General features: G+C 41.6%; 2 protein-coding genes across 6 annotated transcripts in view; one reads left to right on the plus strand and one right to left on the minus strand.

The window, feature by feature from the left end:
* Nucleotides 1-36: 36 nt before the first annotated feature.
* CUNH2orf76 (chromosome unknown C2orf76 homolog) lies at nt 37-18,984 on the plus strand. 5 transcript variants are annotated; one of them, XR_015699246.1, is made up of 8 exons: nt 37-148; nt 1,851-2,003; nt 3,733-3,783; nt 7,384-7,421; nt 7,559-7,640; nt 8,474-8,518; nt 10,634-18,453; nt 18,706-18,984. XR_015699246.1 is itself a non-coding variant. In XM_087734440.1 (6 exons), the coding sequence occupies exons 2-6, from the start codon at nt 1,871-1,873 to the stop codon at nt 18,358-18,360; spliced, it is 324 nt and encodes a 107-aa protein (XP_087590566.1). In that variant the 5' UTR covers nt 37-148; nt 1,851-1,870; the 3' UTR covers nt 18,361-18,984. The 5 variants fall into 5 exon arrangements, 2 of the variants coding, with proteins under 2 accessions (XP_087590566.1, XP_087590565.1); XR_015699247.1 differs by lacking the exon at nt 18,706-18,984 and adding an exon at nt 9,932-10,039 and having other exon boundaries at nt 10,634-12,999; XR_015699248.1 differs by lacking the exon at nt 8,474-8,518 and having other exon boundaries at nt 18,341-18,453.
* The window catches only part of STEAP3 (STEAP3 metalloreductase), a 31,623-nt gene continuing 27,343 nt past the window's right edge, over nt 15,057-19,336 (minus strand). The window contains exon 6 of the transcript XR_015699245.1: nt 15,057-15,187. The gene's annotated coding sequence lies outside the window, so the exon portion shown is untranslated. The remainder of the gene's footprint in view (nt 15,188-19,336) is intronic.

Raw genomic sequence — 19,336 nt, forward strand, 5'->3', positions numbered from 1 at the left:
AGCCCCGAGGAGGGAGGAGGGGGCGGAGACAGGACGCCTCGCAGCCAATCCCTCGGCGCGGTGGGTGGCACCGGCAGGGTGTGATTGGTGGCGTGGTGTGAGGCGGGGCGAGGAGAGAGACCCGGAAGTGCCGGTGGGGGAGTCGGTAGTAAGGCTGAGGGGCGCTAACGGTCGGGGCCGGCGTGAGGGCTGAGGGGAGGGCGCTCGGCCTCGGGGGGGTGTGCGGGCTCCGCCGCGGGGCCTGGTACCGCTGTCGGCAGGCGGGAGCCGGGCAGGCCCGGGGGAGGTTCTTCCTCACAAGAGATGTTCATCGTCAGCCCGTCTGATCCGGGCAGCGCCCTGAGGCGAACTGCCATGTTGTCCCTGAGGAGGCGCCGGGTGGTACCTGCTCCCGGCCCTGGGTGTCTGTGCAGTAAATGTGAAAATCGGCGGTTACTAGTTGTGCTCCCAAATCTGTATGCCTACGGTGTTCTTCCACGCTGCTCAGGAGAAAGCAAATTGAACGCTGTCCCCTTTTCTTTACTCTGTGCTGTGCCCTCCCCTCCAGATCTCAAGCCCATGTGGAATAGCATCAAGAAAATATCCGTCTTTGCTGTTTAATATAAATCTCGTTATTTTCAGGTGCAGAGGAGTATGCATTTCTTGATTGGCAACTTGTGTTTGTGTATCACAGCTTATTTACAATGAAAATGGAATTAAAGCTCTGTGAATTATTAACCAAGGGGATGTAAAATTGCCTTGTGATCTGGAGGGTCTGTGTCCCTGTTCTGCAGAAAGTATTTGAAGAAAATATTGCTGGTTTACTTTGCCAGGACCAATATAGCAAAGACTGGGAGGTACCTGGATACCTGCATGATGGTGGGGCACTTAAATAATTTCCCCCCACAACAAAAAAGGCAAAAAAAAGCCCCCTACACCCAACCCACCTCCCCCAAAGCAATGAATGGGTGAGAGAATCCCTTGTGGGACTGGAAGTGGGGACTGAAATGGCTGCTAAGGGACAGGAGATGCAGAGGTCGTGCTGTGGCCGTGGCTGATGTTGCGGCACTTAGACTGCAGTCTTTGCTCATTGCTGCAGCAGCCACGGCAGTTTCGTGTGTGACCAGAGAGCAAAGTTGTTGAGGAATACCAGCACCCAAAATAGAGAAGGTTGTCGGTGTAGGAAATAGCTTGGTTTCCTGTGGAGAGAAAGAACCCAACGAAACAACACGTGGGCTTGTTTCAAGAGGGGTTTGGGTTGATAAGGTGATTCTGTTAAAGTGGTATAAGCCCTGTAGAGCCATTCTAAAGACTTACTATTATAAATTAAATTAAACCCCTTAATTATGTAGTATACCAGGAGAATTATTTGCATGTGTACGTGGGGGAGGTGAAAATGAGCGTTGTGTAACAGCTTAGGCATTTTTCAGGGTATTATGCTCGCTACTACATAAGGATATTAAAAAGGTTTTGGTTTTGTTCACGTTGGTACATTCTTCTAGAGCACAAGGTTACTCACCCGGCAGGTAAAGTCTTCAGTCACTTAAAACCCAGAGGACATTCTTGCATTTATCTGTAACATTTTTGTGTGTTTAGTAGGGAGTCTGGCGCTGTAGTACACAGCGCAGCTACAAATACTGGACTATTTGGTGTGCAGTATCAATAATATCCTAGGTAACCCTGTTTGTTTGTTTGTTTTGAGATCCTGTTACTGCTTCTGTAAAATAATAGAAGTTAAGTCCCGAGAGACACAATGCTATTGAATTTCTCACAATGTTTTAATCTTTGCGTGAGGCCTACGTGCACCTTGTTTTCTAGCTGTGCTCGTACACAGAGGAAAGGCAATAATTCCTGTCTTTAATGTTTTCCAGGTTATTCAGAATTAATTCTCATGTCAGCAGAAAACTCAACCATCACAGTCCGTCTTGTTCGCTCTTTCGAACACCGGAACTTCAGACCTGTGGTGTATCATGGAGTTAACTTGGACCAGACAGTAAAGCAGTTCATTACTTTTGTGCGGAAGGGTAAGGGGCGGTTGTCGTATTCATTCGCTTCAGTCCCAGTCTGTGCATCAGGAAGTGGAGGGGAGCAAATGAATGGGAATTCTGTGGCTTTGGCAGAGATGCCGGATTTGTATTTACATCCCCTGTGTACTCTCCTCCCTTGGATAAGAGGTCTGGAGTTAATCAGAGCTTCCATGGTCAGTGTGCCGTGCCTAAATTTGGGAAGACTGCTTCCCCTGCCCAAGTCCCCATTGTTTAGTCAAAAAGAGATGAGGGCATTGCTGCATTTGGCTCAGTGCCTCAGGCTCCTTGAGTGGTGCTGTCAGGCAGCTATTCATAAATTAACAGGAGTAAATTAATAGAATTTAGAGAGCCTTTGATCCTTAGGAACTATACCAATATGTGGAATGTGGGAACGCAAGTCTGTTTGCTATTTGTGAGAAGAGAGGATCTTGAAAAATTGTTTTTGACACTGCGAGGTCTCACTGTGCATGTTTGCTTCTGAGTTTCCGTCTCAGTTTTGAGCGTTGTGGTGCAGATTTACTCATCTATGAGTTTTATGTTTTAGAAGCCTGGTTGAAAGTGGCGGTGTATCTAAAAGTTAATTAATGTAGACCAGCCCACGCAGCGACTCAGTAGTTAGGGTGTTACCCTAATCTTGCAGGTGTATTTCTACACACCTAAATGGAGACATTCAAGAGGTGCAGAATAACATAATTTGATTTTTTTGCATGAAGTCAGCTTAAACAAGTCTCAGACTGTTATAGTTGATAACATTTGAGCAACTCCTAGGATATTGCCCTGGGCCTCACAGCTGTATTGTGTTTTCAGCAACTTCCGTGCTTCTGGACAGTGATAGGCATGGCAAGATCTTAGGATGCTTTTAGAAAACTACAAGCACTTTCAGAACATATGGTACAGCTGCTGTTATGAAGAATAAAATAAAAAACAGTGCTAAGAAACTTGCTTTTGATGTGTGCAGCGCTGTTACTTGAGACAAAGATACTGTCTTGAACAAGACTTTTTGGAACCTCATTCCACAGATGGATGGATAGTGCTGTCCTGGTCCAAAAGGAGACGTGTTCCTTCCTCTACTATAATCTGTTTCGAAGAGGGAGTTTGAGATAAATTATTAAACTACTGATGAAATTATGGTTTCAATTGCCTTGCTGCTGCGTACCCCACAAGTGGCTGGGCCTTCCAACGCCCTGGGTAAATCCCTGGGTGTCACTGGGAACACTGGCACCAGGGAGAGTGTTAGTGTTGCAGTTGCTTATGGGCTGTGTCCTGCATGTGGCTAAAGAGTTAATTTTCTACAGCTTGGCTTCTTTTTTCTGGCTGGTTCCCATGACTGTGTTTACTGAACGATTCAGTTATGAATGACAGTTGTCAGCTGTTTGTATAAGGTAGAGAGAGATGCTGTGCAAACCATTAACAGGTTGTTCCTGGCAGATTTCTGAAGGATCAGACTCCCGTGATCACATCCTAATTGCATTGACTCACTGTCCTCGTGGGTCGTTTTGTTCAGAGGGACTTCATGCTCAAGTGAAGTTAATCAGATATGGAGTAACTATAGAATCTGAGCCAAAGGTTGTGTTTTAGTGTTTGATGCTCAAGCAAGTCTCCTGTGTTGTGGATTTATTTTGATGTAAAAGATGTCCAGGATGCATGCATAAAATAATGGAAAATAAAATACTGGAAATAAAAAAAAAGACAACTTTGTTTTAACTTGGTGCTTTTATTTTAATAGATGTGCCTTCAAGGACAGGACTTCCTCCTCCTTTCAAAAATTACAAGTATGGTACGTGGGGGTTTTTCTTGTTTTAATTCCTGTAAAATGCAGACATAATATTTTATACCAGTTTCTGTACAATTTAGAAGACAACTGCTGTAGAATACTCATGCTGGTGGCAGTGCCTGCCTACATTGCAACTCTATCCAGCTCTTGCGGCTGGGGTTATGCCACTGGGATCACGTCCACAGAACTTGACCATTATTTTGAAGTTCAGTGTCAGTCGTAGAATTAGGCTGCATACATTATTTGCTAATTGGTACTGATGGGTTTTGGTATTAATTTTTTATTACTTTTATAAGTGCCTGTTTTTACTCTAGTGAGCAGCTTGTGATCTCAAATGCTTTGAAATTGTAGTTCTCTGTGCTTATGTATTTCAGTATCTGTTTACTAACTGTGAAGTCAGAAAAGATGGTGAAGTCGGAGCTGAAGGCAGTAAATGGAAAATGCTTAAGACTTAAGTAATTTACACGATATAAGAGAAGCAGGGGAACTTTGCTCAAAGTAGATATGAAAGCTCTTAAATACAAGCTGATGGAATGAAAGAGCCTGGTGTGAAATTTAGGCTGACTTTATCCTCTAATGTAAAGCTATGTGTATATTTCCTTTTTGTGAAGATTGGTGTGAACATGTGCAATTGATCTGTTTGGGACAGAATATACTTTCAAAATAGACTAGATTACTTCCTTTCTTGGAATTTGTTAACTCGGATGTCCGTAACATATCTTTTGCTAAACTTGGCAATTCTGAAAGTTCCCTTGGAGTTTTGCTGCAAGTGATCTTCTGTCTCCCATGTTCTTGGAGCTGACAAATTCCTTCCTCTACAGTGATTCAAAGAATTGAATGAGGAGCATGTTTAATACATGTGAATGGCAATAGACCCTATTTGCCTGTTTAAAAAAAAAAAAAAAGTAGTATTTCATTCTGTGTTCTTGCTGATGGTGAAATTGCAAAATTAAAGCAGAAGGAGTTAGGGATTAAGATTTACAGTATGTCAGTGGCAAGGACTTGAACATTACTATTATTTTTAAGATACTACTTAAGGTCTTAAAATCTAGGTAACTGTAAGTTGAATTTGGAGGTGCCCTTCCTCCCCCTAATACCTGTGGCTTTGGATAGATGAGGGGGTCCTATGGAGGACTGCTGCTATCAGTTGTATTCCTGGTGCTGCCTATCCCTGTTGCGAGTTCTTTCATCACTCAGAGGATCAGTGTAGTTTTTCCCAAGGCATATGTTGTGGCTGAGCAACTGATTGTGCTGTGTAGGACTAAGCATAATGTGGGTGAAAACCACTGCAGAACTTTAAAACCTGTTACACCAGTTAAGTGGGCACCTACTTTTAGTGGGATGGTGCTAGCTGCATGGAAATTTTCACAGAGAAAAATCAAAGCCAAGTTCCTCACCTTCCCCTCAGGCTGTGAATGATCCAGGTTCATGTTTTCGGCATCTCTTGTGTGCTCTGCTGTCTTTCTTGTATTTTCGTGATAAAAGTGCAGTGAGACTTCTGCATGAATAGTGCTGGTGAGAGTCAGATTTTTTGTTCTGCTTTGTTTGGCAGTGCCAGGAATCTCAGTTGGACCTGGCTGTCTCTTACCTTGTGCCTATTGCAGCTGCCTTCTCTCCAGAATCCGGCACCACTTTGTTCTCTCGACATCATATATAATGCCATCACATTTTTCCTCTTGGCTTGGTGCTCTAACTCACATCTCAAAGCTTAGGACTTTCATTTTCTCTTCATTCCTTTGTACACATCATTCTTGTCCTTTGTCTAGAACTCTTCGCAGTCACTCTTCTCCTACCTGATCATTGCCATGTTTTCACCGATGATGGCAGCCTGGGTGCCAACTTGTCTCATAAGCTGCTTCTCAATTTATTTTTTTTTCCCCATGAATGTGGAGCAATATGGTAGATACTTCACAGAATCAGACTTAGAAAAGTGATTTCTTACCTGTTGTCACAGGATATCTATTACCAGAAAAGGAGAGGTAAAAATCCGGGAATATGATTGAATGGGCCTAAATTGGGATGATACAGCAAAGGCAATTGAGAGGACATAAGGCTTTTTAGCTAGGATGCAGAGAGACTGTAGTTTCATCTCTGAAACAGAGTTATGGAAGCCGTTTAATAGCTCAGATAAAGACACAGTAAACTGCTGGATGCCAGTGGTGGAGTTGTGAAGAAGTAAAATTGAGACAATAGTTCAGAGAATGACTGGGCAAAGACTAGAGACAAAGTGACAAAGTGGATGGAGAAGCTTAAAACGAACAGGCAGAGGCTGGATTGTATTTGCTGTGGTGGAAAGGTTTCATGATTGCAATATATTTTTGCTGGGATTGCTTGGTCTTTTTTCAATTATTCTACGCAAGATGGATCCGAGAACTGCAATTTAATATGTGTCTTGCTTCTAATACTGCAATTAGTACAGCATGCTAAGACTGCATTTTCAGTAACCCCTGCAGTGGGGTAGTTTTCAAAACAGAGTAGTTTTGATCTTCTGTAATGTTGTAAATAAAATGTTCAAAATGGGCCAGAGTGGTATGGAAGCAAACTTTTGAATGGGAACGTGACCTCTGTTATTCTGAACATCTGAATACTTGCTCTCAGTAGTTTGAAAGTCGTCGTTTTAGCCTATATTTAACTTGATGGCATCCTTCTCTTACCAGACTATTTCAACACGTAGTGTTCAGTTAATGCACAAAACCAAACTAGAACAGAAAATGACCAGGGAAACAGAACTGGTTTTTGTGTCTTTGCTGGGAAGGGACTGATATGTTATTCTGAATTTGTTCAAACACAAAGGCTTTGGAGTTTGTTTTTTTGTTTTTTTTTGTTTTTTTTTTTTAGTGCTGCGTGGGCATCTTCTGACTTCCGTTCCCTCTGGATCTTTGCACTCATCTGCTTGCTTTAGTGACCATATTATTTTCTCCAGTTTTTTCCCTTCTGTTAACAAAGCCCTGCCCACATTGCCAGAGGAAAGTGATATTTCTTTTTTTGTATAGCATAATTTCTTAAAGTGCTACACTGCGCAAATGTGTCAGAGATAAATATTACTGAAGAGGGTGTAGCATTAAAAAGAGGAGAGGCTGTACGTGTTCATGGAAAAGGGACTTGCTTAACAAAATTTCTACATGCGTGCTTTCTTCATGAGAAGGAAAATTTCAAGGAATGATCTGAAGTGGTCAGGTTACTGTATCTTAATCACTTGCTGCCTATCAACTTAACTGTAGTAGTTGACAGTGCATAAATGCTGTTCGTCCTGCCCCAATTGCATGTGTAAAACCTGTTAGGCTAAAACACCCTAACTGGGATTTAAATTGATGTGTTTTGACTGGCAATTGGGATGGTCGTTAGTTATTGTAATTCAGCCAGCAGACAGAAGCCCAATAGGATGTGGTACCTTAATGTTGGATTGACTGGCTTAAAACTGTGGCTGCAAGACTGGGAAATTAAAATGTTTTCTCCTCTTTTAGACTGAATACACAAAATTGTTGTTGTTAATAAAAGATTTTGAACCTCACCCCTTTGTTTGTCTCTCCTTCCCCAAGTACAGCTTTTGGTGTTACCTGCCTATTAAGCCTTATTTTAGGAAAACATTGTATTTTCTTTCAGATACAATGAAGATTATTCACCAAGCACACAAATCTAAGGTATGATTATTAGCTGTATTCTTCCCCTTTTACATGCTTTAATGCAGGCGGATCTCTGCACCGTCAAACAAGACTCGGGCAGAGACAGTCAGTAAATTCTTCTTCTTATCTTTGTATTCTGGTTCTGTGCTTTGTAGACTGGTGAACTTGTAGTGAGTTTGGAAGATGATGACAAACTGATTTTGAAAGAAGACAGTACGCTGAAAGCAGCTGGAGTAGGTAGGAGTACATTGGTATTGACTGAAGGTGCTGTTCATTGTGGTTGTCATTAAACTGATAACTGGCTGATTATGTTTGGATAGCCTGCTGAAAAGTAAATGCTATTCCTGATGCTCTTTACACTACTTGATAATTATTCAGGGAAGAAGGGGGGATAATGTGCATTCAAATCATTGGACTGAGGGCAGCAGGTATCTGCACTCCAAATGTTCAGAATGCAAATTGTGATTTTTAGAGGGTATGCTTATAATTCTGCTGAGAGTAATTTTAAATGATTGACAGATAGGTTATTAGTACCATGTCTGCTTAGTCTTATCAGTAACATTTAAACTGATGTTTTGGTTAGAAATGTAAGTAGTGGAACCAGCGTGGAATAATGAAATAAGACTAGATTTGTTTAATGTGCAGCATACAGTGCTTGATAGGTAGATTGCTAAGGAAAGCTCAAGCAGTTATCATTTAGAGAATGTGCTGAACATAGCAAAGCGTTGAAACTTGACCTGATTTCTCACATTTTGACAGGGGACTACATATAGGGCATGTCTTTTGGTAATAATGTAAAGAAATGTCTGTCATGATAAAATTGATGGTCCCTGGATGTCCTTTGGGCTTCTCATAAATGTGGCGGAATGACTTTGTGGCAGCAGGGTACTTAAGGGATGTAGTTGCATTCCACCTTGATATGGACATTCGCTCATTTGAATCTGATTTGCCTAGCTGGAACATATAACTGCCTGCGCTCTAAGTGCAGGGGTGTTGCACAGAAAGCTCCCTCCTGTTCCTGATACCCTCTGATTGCTCCTCAGCTAGTGAATGGGATTTCTTTCCCATAGGTTTCTTGGCTCTTTTGTTTCCTGCCATTTACTTTCTGGTTTTAGGTGAGTTGGGATGTCTCGTTAATGTTTTTCTCTGGTGTGCACTGCAACTGGCCTCAGTATACCTTTCCTAAGGGTCTTTGGGTGTTCCTATAATACGAATGATAGTTATTCACTGGCTGTTTGTACTAAACCAGGTCTTTTTATCTGGAGAGAAAAAAAAAGGTTCCTCAGGAAGGAGGATTACTGGCATTCAGGTCTTACAGATTTGTAATTTAGTTAGCAGAAGATTCATTTAAGCATGATTTTTATCTACCTAAGGCATAAGAGGCAATGCAGTTCAGGAGAGGGACTGATGACAGTGCCAAATGTTGAATTAGAGACAACATTGTCCAGAGCTGCCTTCTTTCAAAAAGGCATTGGTAAATATTTGTATAAATTATCCATCTTTGAAACTAGGTTTGTAGCTACAGCAGTGAAACAGTTGGATGCAATCTTGAAAAAGGTGTCAAAACATCAGAGTAAATATTACAGTGAAAGGAAATCAGAATAGACTGGCCTCTTCTGTGTCTCTGTACAAAGAAAGGGGTGGCTTATTCAGGGCAGAAAACAATTTACAGCTGCTTTTTATTTTTTTCAGAATAACAGCAATTAGTCATTAGTATTTTGTGGGTATTTGTGATAGAAAAGAAAAAAACTTGCTTCGTAAAATGCAGCATGCCATTATACCATTTTGAATTTTGATATGTTCCAGCATATCTTGATAGGAAAATTAGGTAAGTTAGGAGTGGGGTCTTTGTAGTAAAATCTTGAAGAAGTCCTCCTTCTTCAACAAGAAGTGGAAAAGAGTAAACGAAGGAAGTGAAGTATGATACCATATACCACTAGTCCTCATTTTGTACAGTTTAAATCAGTAAGAAGATTTGAAACCTCCTATTGACATATTATGTTTTTCCAGTCTGGACAAGATTTACTAGACTAGAACAGAGAATTGCCATTAGAAAATCTGGGAAATTCTGAGACATGCAGAACATTTTTTCTGAGCTGCAGTTGATTGCCCTTGGCACTTTACAGGGTTGGGCTAGAGAGTTATAAATTATGAGGACATCAGATAAGTATCCTCAGGAAAGCCTCTGTGGTAGTGATTATTATTACAGCTATTACCTAGTCAGGAAAGTTAATGCGTGCTTATTTTTTTTTTTTTTAAGAGCAGGGTGTATGTTAATAAAGTGTTCAGTATTCATTGCAAACAGTCTTGTTTGTTTTCTAGCTGAGATTCTAAAACCCCTTCTGCTCTTTTTTTTTTTCTTTTTTACAAGACAGGCAGACTTCATTAACTTCAGGTTTAATTTAAAAAACGAATGTGGAACTTACTGGCTCAGCACCTTAAAGAATTCCATGTTTAATAATTGTGAAGGCTTTCCATCAGATCTGTCTCTGTTCTGAATTAGTAATGTTGCTGACTTATTGTTTTAGAAGGGGAAGTCCTTGACCTACTGGGTTGAAAGAATTGTGACTGCTCTGAACCTTTGTGGGTCCTTTAGCTCTGCCATATCCCCTGTGAATAATTAGAGGTATTTGAAGGTATTGCTGGAGAAGCCAATTTGTGTCTTTCACTTTGCATATTGTTGAAGCCTCATGAATTAATCATCAGCAGGGCAAAAAATTAACTTCTTCAGACACATATTTTGATGGGTCATGAGGGAGAATGTAAAGTGATCTGTAAAATATTCTACTGATCCTCTAAGTATTAAATTATTGTACCTACAGGCTAATTTAATGGAAAAAATAGTTTCTTTTTCCCTTTCCTAACAGAAAAATGCACAAAAAAAGAGAAAATCATGCTTCATTATTTTTCTAGCATTTGAAGGTGTTAGAAATGCAATCACTTAATTTGCTGAATGCTTATACAAACAATTCTGAAGGCTGTGTTTAAACAAATCTTGAGGGGTCTTGTGTACATATTTACTTCCATTTTTTTTAACAAGGTTAAACAACATCTTTAATACTGGAACCTTTTTTTGTAAAAACATGGGGGAGGGGGGGAAAGAAGCATGTGGTGATTTATAATTGTCTTTGACCAAAAAGTTGCCAATTGTCTTCTAAGATTCTAAATAGCTGGCTGTTGGGTGGTTCATTTACTGGTGTGCTAAATATTTAATTTTTTATTCGTTCTAGCAAATGAGACTGAATTAGCATTCTTCTGTGAGGAAGATTACAGAAACTACAAAGCTAATCCTGTTTCGGCCTGGTGAAGATCCCAAGAGATTGTTTTGTTTTCCCATACCTGTTGTAAATTTTCCTTATTCTGCTTAATGAGATTTTTCTTAAAGATCAATAAATCCTAGAGGATTGCTTTGCAAACAGTGCAATTCCTATAGAAATTAATTTCTGTCAATATGCTAAGACTGAGAGAAGTAAAACTGCGGGACATAAAAGACTTTTTTTCCTTGCATTTCTTTTTCCTTTGCTTGCCTCTTACGATGCAGGCAGTGCAATCTCTGACCTGTGACACGCATTCTTGGTGTGATCCTACAGCAGACTACCTACATACGGAGATTATACAATGCACAGTAAGATCCCATCACAGTACTAACTTCTAATGAAAATGGAAACGTTTTATGACCAAATCACTGGGTATTTTAGAGAGCTTGAGAGGAGAATCTCTCTGTTTCAAGTCATAGCTTTACTTCTCTCATTTTATGTTTGGTCTCTTTTGTTGAAATGGTGCAGACTGGCAAGTGTTTCAGGCTCCTCACTGGTGAATGCTTTCCTTTATACTCTCTTCCAGCCCTCTTCAGCATGCTGAAAGGGACAAATGACTCTTGGGAGGCTTTTGTGTTCAAGGACCAGCTCACCTGTTTCTAGCTTTACTTCATGGAGACGCCTTCATGTGCGAGGTAGCAACCTGAGTTCTGCCACGACATCAGTGTGCATAAGTAGGAATCAGGCATTTTTCCAAACAGAGTGAAGCGCATGGTTTTGGTTTTAAGAACAAAACCTGAATGATTGCATTCTTGCGAGGAGAGGCCCAGTCTGCAAGCCACATGTCTTCAAGACTGGAATTGATTCTTTCTGGCTTTCCAACTCTGTTGCTATATATTAGTTCTTGGTAATTCCAGGCTTTCCTACTACATTGACCAAATCAAGAATAAGAAAAAATAATCATGCATCCAATAAAGTACCTTTAGATAGACACTGCTTATGAAACTGCTTTTAGGGGTTACCAAGATGGGACACTGTGCTTTTAAGCCTCTCTCCACTGAAATAGAAGTGATGCTGGCTCTCTGCCTTAGCAGGCTTTTTGGGCATAGGCTCTGCTAAATCAAATGAGACCTCAGGTGCAATTGCTTTAGACCCACTCATCTACCCTCAGCTCTGGGTGAGAGATGACAACACCATTTCCACTAGAGACTTTCCAGAGAAGTAAGCTTACCGTTTCCTAGAGCTTTGATTTTTTTTTTTTTTTGTTGTTGTTGTCATGGGATAGTGAAAGCAGATGTGTGATTTCCAAAGTATCTAAAATTAAAGTTCTCTTTACTTTAGATGTAGGGCCAAAGAAACCTCTATGCATTGTTCCCACCTCATTTTCTTCATCCTTCCTGACAACTCTTTGGTTTAAGCTGGTTTCGGTAGCTGGTGTTACTCACCAACAGCTTTGCTTCAAACAGAGTTTTATTCTCTTGTGAACGTAGTCTACTGCTTTGTCATATGCAGTTAAAAGGGTGGTTGTATCTTTATCTTGTAAGGAGGAGTCCTGTGGCACTGAAGTCACCTGTGTTCTCTTGGGATTTAGATGCTGTTATGCATCCTCTGATGAATTTGTGAGGAGAACTTACCACTTTCCTCCTCTTTCTGTCCAGGCCGCCTTTCTGTTGCTGGTACCTGCTCCCCAAACATGATTCCTCCTGTTCTGGGGATTTGAATTTGTTCTCCAGCCCTTTCAGACAGATTTGGATTGTTTTTGTGATCTCTTTTCTCTAAGGCATTTGTGTTTGAAAGAGTCACCAAATTTTAACGAATGTCCTTTCTGGGCTAGTACAGTTACAAATGTTCAGTGCCACATTGAGTGTGGCACAGTGCAGGAGCAATTCTGCAGCATCAATGAGAAAATGGTAAAAGTTTTAATGCAGATATTCAAGGATGATGTGTCTGGCACTCCACATTAGCTTCTCTTTCCAAGGGAAGAGTTAAACTACTGCTTTGTGAGCTCTGTTCGCTCTGGCAATGGCACTTCATTGGCTCCTTTCTGCAGCAGCACAGTAGAGCCTTTTGTAATGCTCTCAATGACCACACTTCTAAACTGGATTCTTCCTGAAGTGTTTTTCTACTGTGTTTTTTTTTCATTGGACGTTTAATAATGGTTCTTTCAAATAAACCCCACAAAACCGTAGATACTAACGGAGAACTTGTTAAGATAGATGCTGTTCCAACGTTTTTCGGTGGGATGTGGTATAGCCTTGTATCAAAGTAGGTTTGATTCCAGGGTCGTTGAGTACTGAATGAAATCTGTAAACACTGGCTAATAAATTACTAAAGTCTGAGATGTCTTTGCCCATGTTATTATGAAATCTTCTTTCTATTGAAGGAAACCACCTACAGAGTTGGTACCATGGTTTGTTACCCTGGCAGAAGTCATGAACTGCATCAGTTTACAATTACTGTTAGCCAAAGGTGGCTTCTCCATAATGTGTAATTGGCTTCTCCGTTTACGTGGGGTAAATCATATAGCTTTGCTAGTGTTCTTAGACACACAGGGGTTAATAAGAATTCATCTTTCAGTATGATGTCCGTGGAGCCTTTCACTAGCCTTTTTTTTTTTTTTTTTAAAGAAAAAGAACAGCATCCAGAGAGGACGCTGAAATACGATGCAACTTTTCCTGGGTTATTGCACTGTAGCAGGGAAAGGCAGTCAAACTGGAAGCCGGCAGGGTGTGTGGGGCTTGGGTGTTTCTTGGAGAAAGAAAATCGCTTCAGAGAGACTGAAGTTTTTGTTAGGAGGCGTGGAAGAACAGCTACTAAAGGAGAAGAGAGGAAATTAGGAAAGGAATTGCCATGAAGAGGAAGAAGAGGTAACAGTGTAACAGAAAAAGCACACAAAATCTTGACTGTACAACACTCTTGGCACAGAAATCCTGGAGTAGTGCTGCTTTTTATACCACTAAAGGTATGAAAATGGTGCATTTTAATAATTTTTGGAATGGAACTCATAAACTGCTGGAATAGGCATCTTGTTTTTTCTCACTCTGTCATGTTATATTTTCTGCATGCAGCAGTTTTTGTGTATTTTTCTGTCCGGAGATAGTTATGTTGCCTCTTGAAGAAGCAAGAGCTAAGAAAATTGCTGACATGGGTAGACGAGTTAAATGTTGACAGTTACCAATGGCATAAAGAAGTCCTCAAAGATCTGATATGCACCACTGTTAAAGCTGGGGAGCTGCTTTATCAGATGTAAACATTCTGGCTTAGAGGTGATCCGGAGAGAAGTTGTAAGCTGTAGTGTTTCTCTTTCACTCCCTGGGAGTATTCAGCACATCCCCTGACAGATCATTTACTTAAAACCGAGCTTGCAAGTAAGAATCCAAGAGTTACCACAGCCATGACAGGACATCCACGGGTCCCATCCTTGAAAGCTAATAGCCACAGAAATCCTGAGTGTCCAGAGGTCAAGAGTGAGAAAACAGAACATGCGACACTTGTTCTTGGTCTCATGTGACTGATAGGATCCTGGCTTCAGAGGAACTTCAGCCGGCTGGAGGCGTTGCAAATGCTTAAGGCAAGGGCACACTTTTGCTTATTGAACAGTTTGGACTGAGCTCGGTCTTGCTGGTTGGCACCCGATCCTCCTTCCCTGGCTTCTTTTTCGAAGTACTACTTGGCACAGATTTGCAAATGATTAATGAACCAGGCAGTGATGCCCAGAAGACAATTTTACTACTTTTCATATTATTAGGACATTGACTTTTTCCTACTGCCTACTTTCCTATTGAGTTAGAGAAACAGGCACACCTTTGCGTGTTTTCCCTGCCACTTCCCTTTGCTTCTTGCTGCCACCTCTGCTGATTTGCAGTGCTTTAATCGTTAGGTTTACACCTCATCTGATATACAACAGCAGCACTTCCCGTGGCAGTGAATGTACAGGTTTTTTGTATTCATAAAGAAATACGCTTTGAAATAAAGAGGAGACCTTTTCTACACTGTTGCTAATAGTGCACAACAAAGGATCCTTTCTTGCTTTACAGGAGGACTTGCATAGGACAGCACTGTCCACTGGGCGGTGGAAACAAAAATGTTTTTATCATAATGCTTTGTATCTTGGAAGGCAACGAGAGAAGTTACATCGGGAATGCAAAAAATATGCAGTGAAAAGCCAAGACCTAGTGCCATAAACTGTCTTTGTCTGCAGAGAAAGCCACCAGATGTCAGCACAGCCTGTTCTTTCATTCTCCAGAACCTGTGTAAGCCAAGAAATATGTAATGTTTATGAAAAGTGCTTATCCGTGAATTGGTTTAGCCTGCAAAGTCTGTACTAGGGTTCTGGTGATGAAAGCTGAATCCTTCCTTGCAGAAAATATTTCTTTTTATATTAAAATCAAAAAGCGGCAAATTGAACTGGTATCGGTGCTTAAATTCCTCTTGTTAGAGAGCATCCTTTGTGGAGCCAGTTCCAGCGTATCTAAATCTTTGCACACTGTGAGGAAGCATTTGCAGAACATTCATTTGAAGAATTGTCTGGAAAAGATCAGTGTTAATTTGCTGAGGTTTTGTAAAGTAGACTTTAAGTATGCCTATTTTTTTTTAAACACAAGGAAAACCACCCAGAACAGACACACATGCAAAGCAGAGCAAAACATCTTCAGCAACACAGCTTAAACACACAACAAATGTATCCTCCATGCCTCTGACCCTAAGCCCCTACTATTTCTTCCTTGTAGTGCAAGGGCTGAGGAGAACCTGGCACCGTGTTCTCCGGGCCACGCTTTCTGAGCTGCGATGAGCTGAGATGGGATGTGAGTTTCAGAGCCCAAACCCAAGCACTGTGCACAGCTTTATGCTGTCAGTGATTGAAGTGTGCATAGATGCTGCCTGGTTAAAAGGGTAAATTTGGATTGTTGCACAGGGACAAGGTGCGACAGAGCTTTCTGCCGAGATTCCTGTCGCTTTTCTTGCAGCAGCTTGCAGACGCCAGGGAGACTATCGAAGAGAGGGAAGTTAAGTGGCAGGTAGAGCCTGGGTGACCTAAATTCTTCCTTCTTTCTGTTTTGGGCTGCTGCTTTAGTTCCTTTCTTCTAGCCTCGTAGCACTGGTGTCATGCTAGGGGTTTACCACAGCTTGCTGTGTATGAGAACTGCTTATTGATTCGAAGCTATCGCTATAACCCTCAACAACCGTTCACAGTCTGGAGGTGATGCATGGGAGGTTGCAGCTGTGCAGTCTTCTGCTGTCTGCACAGGAAGACTACTGTATGCATGGGTGCAGCCAGCACGGTGGTGCGGGTTGTTCAGGAGGTGTTATTCTCGCTTCTCTTACTTCTGCACAGCACCCAGTTCTGCTTCGCTGGGGACCGGGACCTTGTCTTGAAGCATGGCATGCCTGGCAGATAGCTGAGAGCCGAGGTGGGTGTTTGGGCTGGTGATGCAGAGGGGGAGAGGATGGGACATGGAGCTTTTCTTCAGTGAACTGAGTTTTTTAAAATGGAAGGTGTGGTATCGGTCTGTTTTTCGCACTACTTTGAGGTCCTACCTTTGGCTCTATGCATGTATTTGTGTCCATCCAACTGGAGGACATCAGTTGGTTTTAGAGTCAAAGCAGCAGTCTAGAAATGAAAGCCTCATATCCTAGCAGTTAGTATCTCCTGGCCATTTCTTCACACTACTCCCCTGCCCCATCCCTCCCAAATCACATAAACCTGGTTTTGCAGAAAACAGACTTGAATCTTGTACAGTAACTTTGTTTTCTGGAGCGCTGAATGAGGCAGCTACTTAAATGCAGACATCTGACTGTAGATAGCTCTTTAAGCCAGCCGGCTGGCGTGCTGCAGCAGCAGCTGAAGCTAGCTAATTGCAGATCAGATATGGGAAACCGATAACAAGAGTAACTAACCAGCAGAACAGCAGCTGTAGCGGATCCTCCGCTGCTGAGGTTTCTAAATCTAAAGCAGATTATCTTTCTAAGAGGACTGCTGCAGTGCCACTTTAAGTCTTTGAAACGTTCCTGTAATACTGTGGCTTGTAATATGTGATCCTCCTGACTGGCCACACACAACAGTTATTTTTAGTCTTTGATTATGAAAGTCCTGCGCAGGCTCTGCTAACAAGAACCGTCCCTAATCATAGATGGTATCTTCCTGCTGTGTATTGCATGCTCAGCTTTAAAGTACGCATGGTTCTGACTTGCACTAAAAAACCTTGTAGAGAAATTCTGCAAAACTGATGCTGCTTATTAAGGCACAATAAACGGATAAAAGAAAACTGTCCTAGTGTAACAAATCTCATTCCTCAAACCTGAGGCACAGTCTGCAGATCCCGCTAGCTCAGTGTGTGAAATTTTGAGCTCAAGGATAACACCAGACTTCTGTTGCTGATTGTAGCAGGTCACGCAGCTGCGCTGGCCGCCGTGGAGACTGGAGGAAATATATTGCATGGAGGTTCTGAAGCGACTGCATCCCCCTAAAGATTTAACTGTAGTTTGATATATCACTTTGTAAGTAAATCCCTGAAGAACAAGAAACCAATTGCACTGTTGAAAGCCTTGTATTATAAAACAGAAGGAGTGAGAGAACTGTACCTGCAGAGGTTAATCTTCAGCACAGGAATTTAAATGAACTCATTAAAATCAACTTACAAATTAGCTCATTAAAATGCAGCGCTGCAGATCCAGAAGTTGGTTGATCTGGCATGCCACTTCTATGAAGAAGTGACTTAAGAAACGGAGAACAAATTGATAGTATTAAAACTCCCTTTTTCTTTCCAGTCCCATAAACCCTCATCTGGAACTCCTTCGTCCTTGAACACTGGATCAGCAGCACTTTTTCTTTAGTGAATGAAGCTTGTTTGATCCTGTGCTACCAGTGCTGTGTAATATCACTGCCCTCTTGTAATGAAATGTCTGTACACACCTGGGCCCTCCCACGTGCGTAGGAACTCCGTAATTGAGGTCCTGGCACCACGAATCACAGCAATGATCATTTTCACTTATTACCTTGATAATGAGACTTCACCAGCTGCTGGCTGCAGTGGGTTTTATTTCCTCGTGGTTAAATTCTAGATAATCGCACTACTCTACTACTGCCATTAAAGTAATGGTATTGTGGAGGAGGAGGAGGGAAAAAAGACTCAAATGCGTTCTGATATAATTATATAGACCTGTTCAGAATATCTTTTATACAACTACAGATGCCAGTGATTAAAACTGGCCTTACTCTTACAGCTTTTCAGTTGGTTCTTACATATCCCAGAGGCACATAGTAGGCAATACAGAAAATAAAAATATAAAGAATTTACATTACAGCTATATATTCTGCAATAATATATATGTGTGTGTGTACGTATATACAGAGAGAAAGAGAGAAACTCCAAGTACAAAACCAGTTAATTGGTAAATTTTAAGCTAACCTCACTAAACCCTCTATCCACATAAAAAAATTCATAGGGAAAAGATAATTGAAAAATTCCTCAAACCACTTTTCAGTGTTCCAGAATCAGAAGAAATTACTGCAGCTGTTGTGTCAGAGGTTTTAAGGAGCAGATGCCTACAGAGGGCACCATTTGAAATGCTGTTCTGCATTCATAGGAACTGGTTGCAGTCTTTAAAAGGCATGGTGACTGGCTGGCCAGTATGTTGGCACAGGCATTACCTGGAGACACTTGACCAGCCTTTTTTTAGATGCTGTGGAGCTGTGGTAGCTGCGGGGATTTTGAGCTGGCTCGTCTGTCCACCTGGGCTTGTGTCCATCTGAAAAGCACCGTGCTGACTCACGAACGGAGCTAGCTCCTCAGGTAGGTCCGGGTGCCTGACTCCGCTTCTGCTCATGAAAACTGTCCCTTTGCCATCGATGGGAAAGGCTATGTGGGCGTGAAAGTCATGTAAACAAAGCAAAGGTACAAACCTTTACTTCTGCTGGGCAGAAAAATAAGTCTTTAACCTTGCAGCAACTCACAATAGAACCACGCCTTTCCCCTTGAAGACAAAGCCTGCAAGCCTGTGGAATGTTCTTTCCCTGCCTCCTAATCCTTTCTTTTTGCCACCAGGCAGTAGTCTTGCCTGACCCAAAGATGTGAAAAGAAGTTTAGGTGGGAAAAAGAGGCATTGCAATACACTGTTTTAACCAGAAAATGTGTAAAGTGGTGCTTTTATGTGGACTTTGCTTGATGATGAAGAGAAGACTAGAAGAAAAAGCTTGCTGAATCCAGTTTTCCCTCAAGGATGAGTTAAACTGGAGTGAGTGGAATTATACTCAGGTGAAACTGTCTCAAATCCATGTGGAAACTTAACCTGTCATTCAACCACAAATAAATAGTGCTGGGTAATCAATCTGCTTAGTGAGTGATTTCATCAGGTGCGGGTCTGGGCTAGGCTGTGGAGGTGGCTGGGGAAGCCTGAATAACCACAGCTTTCTGAAGGGGACAGTGGGAAAGAACGGTATCTTCCCTGTGTTGCCAAAAATCCCCACGAAACAAAAAAAACAGCTGATTGTGAAATCTAGGCATTTCCCTCATGCCGATTTCTTTCTATTCAGCGAAAAGAAGTGGCGTTAGGAGACTTAACTGTAAGCCTCGGGCAAGAACTGAAATCCCTCAGTATCATCACTGGCACCGTGAGCAATATTTGGAGACTATTACCCACTGTAGTTACTGGAGGCTAAACAGGGAATTCTTAAGG

The sequence above is a fragment of the Nipponia nippon genome, unplaced genomic scaffold (assembly GCF_047370975.1).
Source record: "Nipponia nippon isolate SJK-2023a ecotype South Korea unplaced genomic scaffold, ASM4737097v1 scaffold_5, whole genome shotgun sequence".
Taxonomy (NCBI): Eukaryota; Metazoa; Chordata; class Aves; order Pelecaniformes; family Threskiornithidae; genus Nipponia; species Nipponia nippon.

Excerpts from the sequence above, each read along its gene's own strand:
- CUNH2orf76 (XM_087734439.1), top strand. The coding sequence starts at position 1,871 with ATGTCAGCAGAAAACTCAACCATCACAGTCCGTCTTGTTCGCTCTTTC. Across the intron at positions 2,004-3,732 it reads CATTACTTTTGTGCGGAAGG|ATGTGCCTTCAAGGACAGGA; the intron begins GTAAGGGGCGGT and ends TTATTTTAATAG. Across the intron at positions 7,641-10,633 it reads GCTGAAAGCAGCTGGAGTAG|CAAATGAGACTGAATTAGCA; the intron begins GTAGGAGTACAT and ends TATTCGTTCTAG.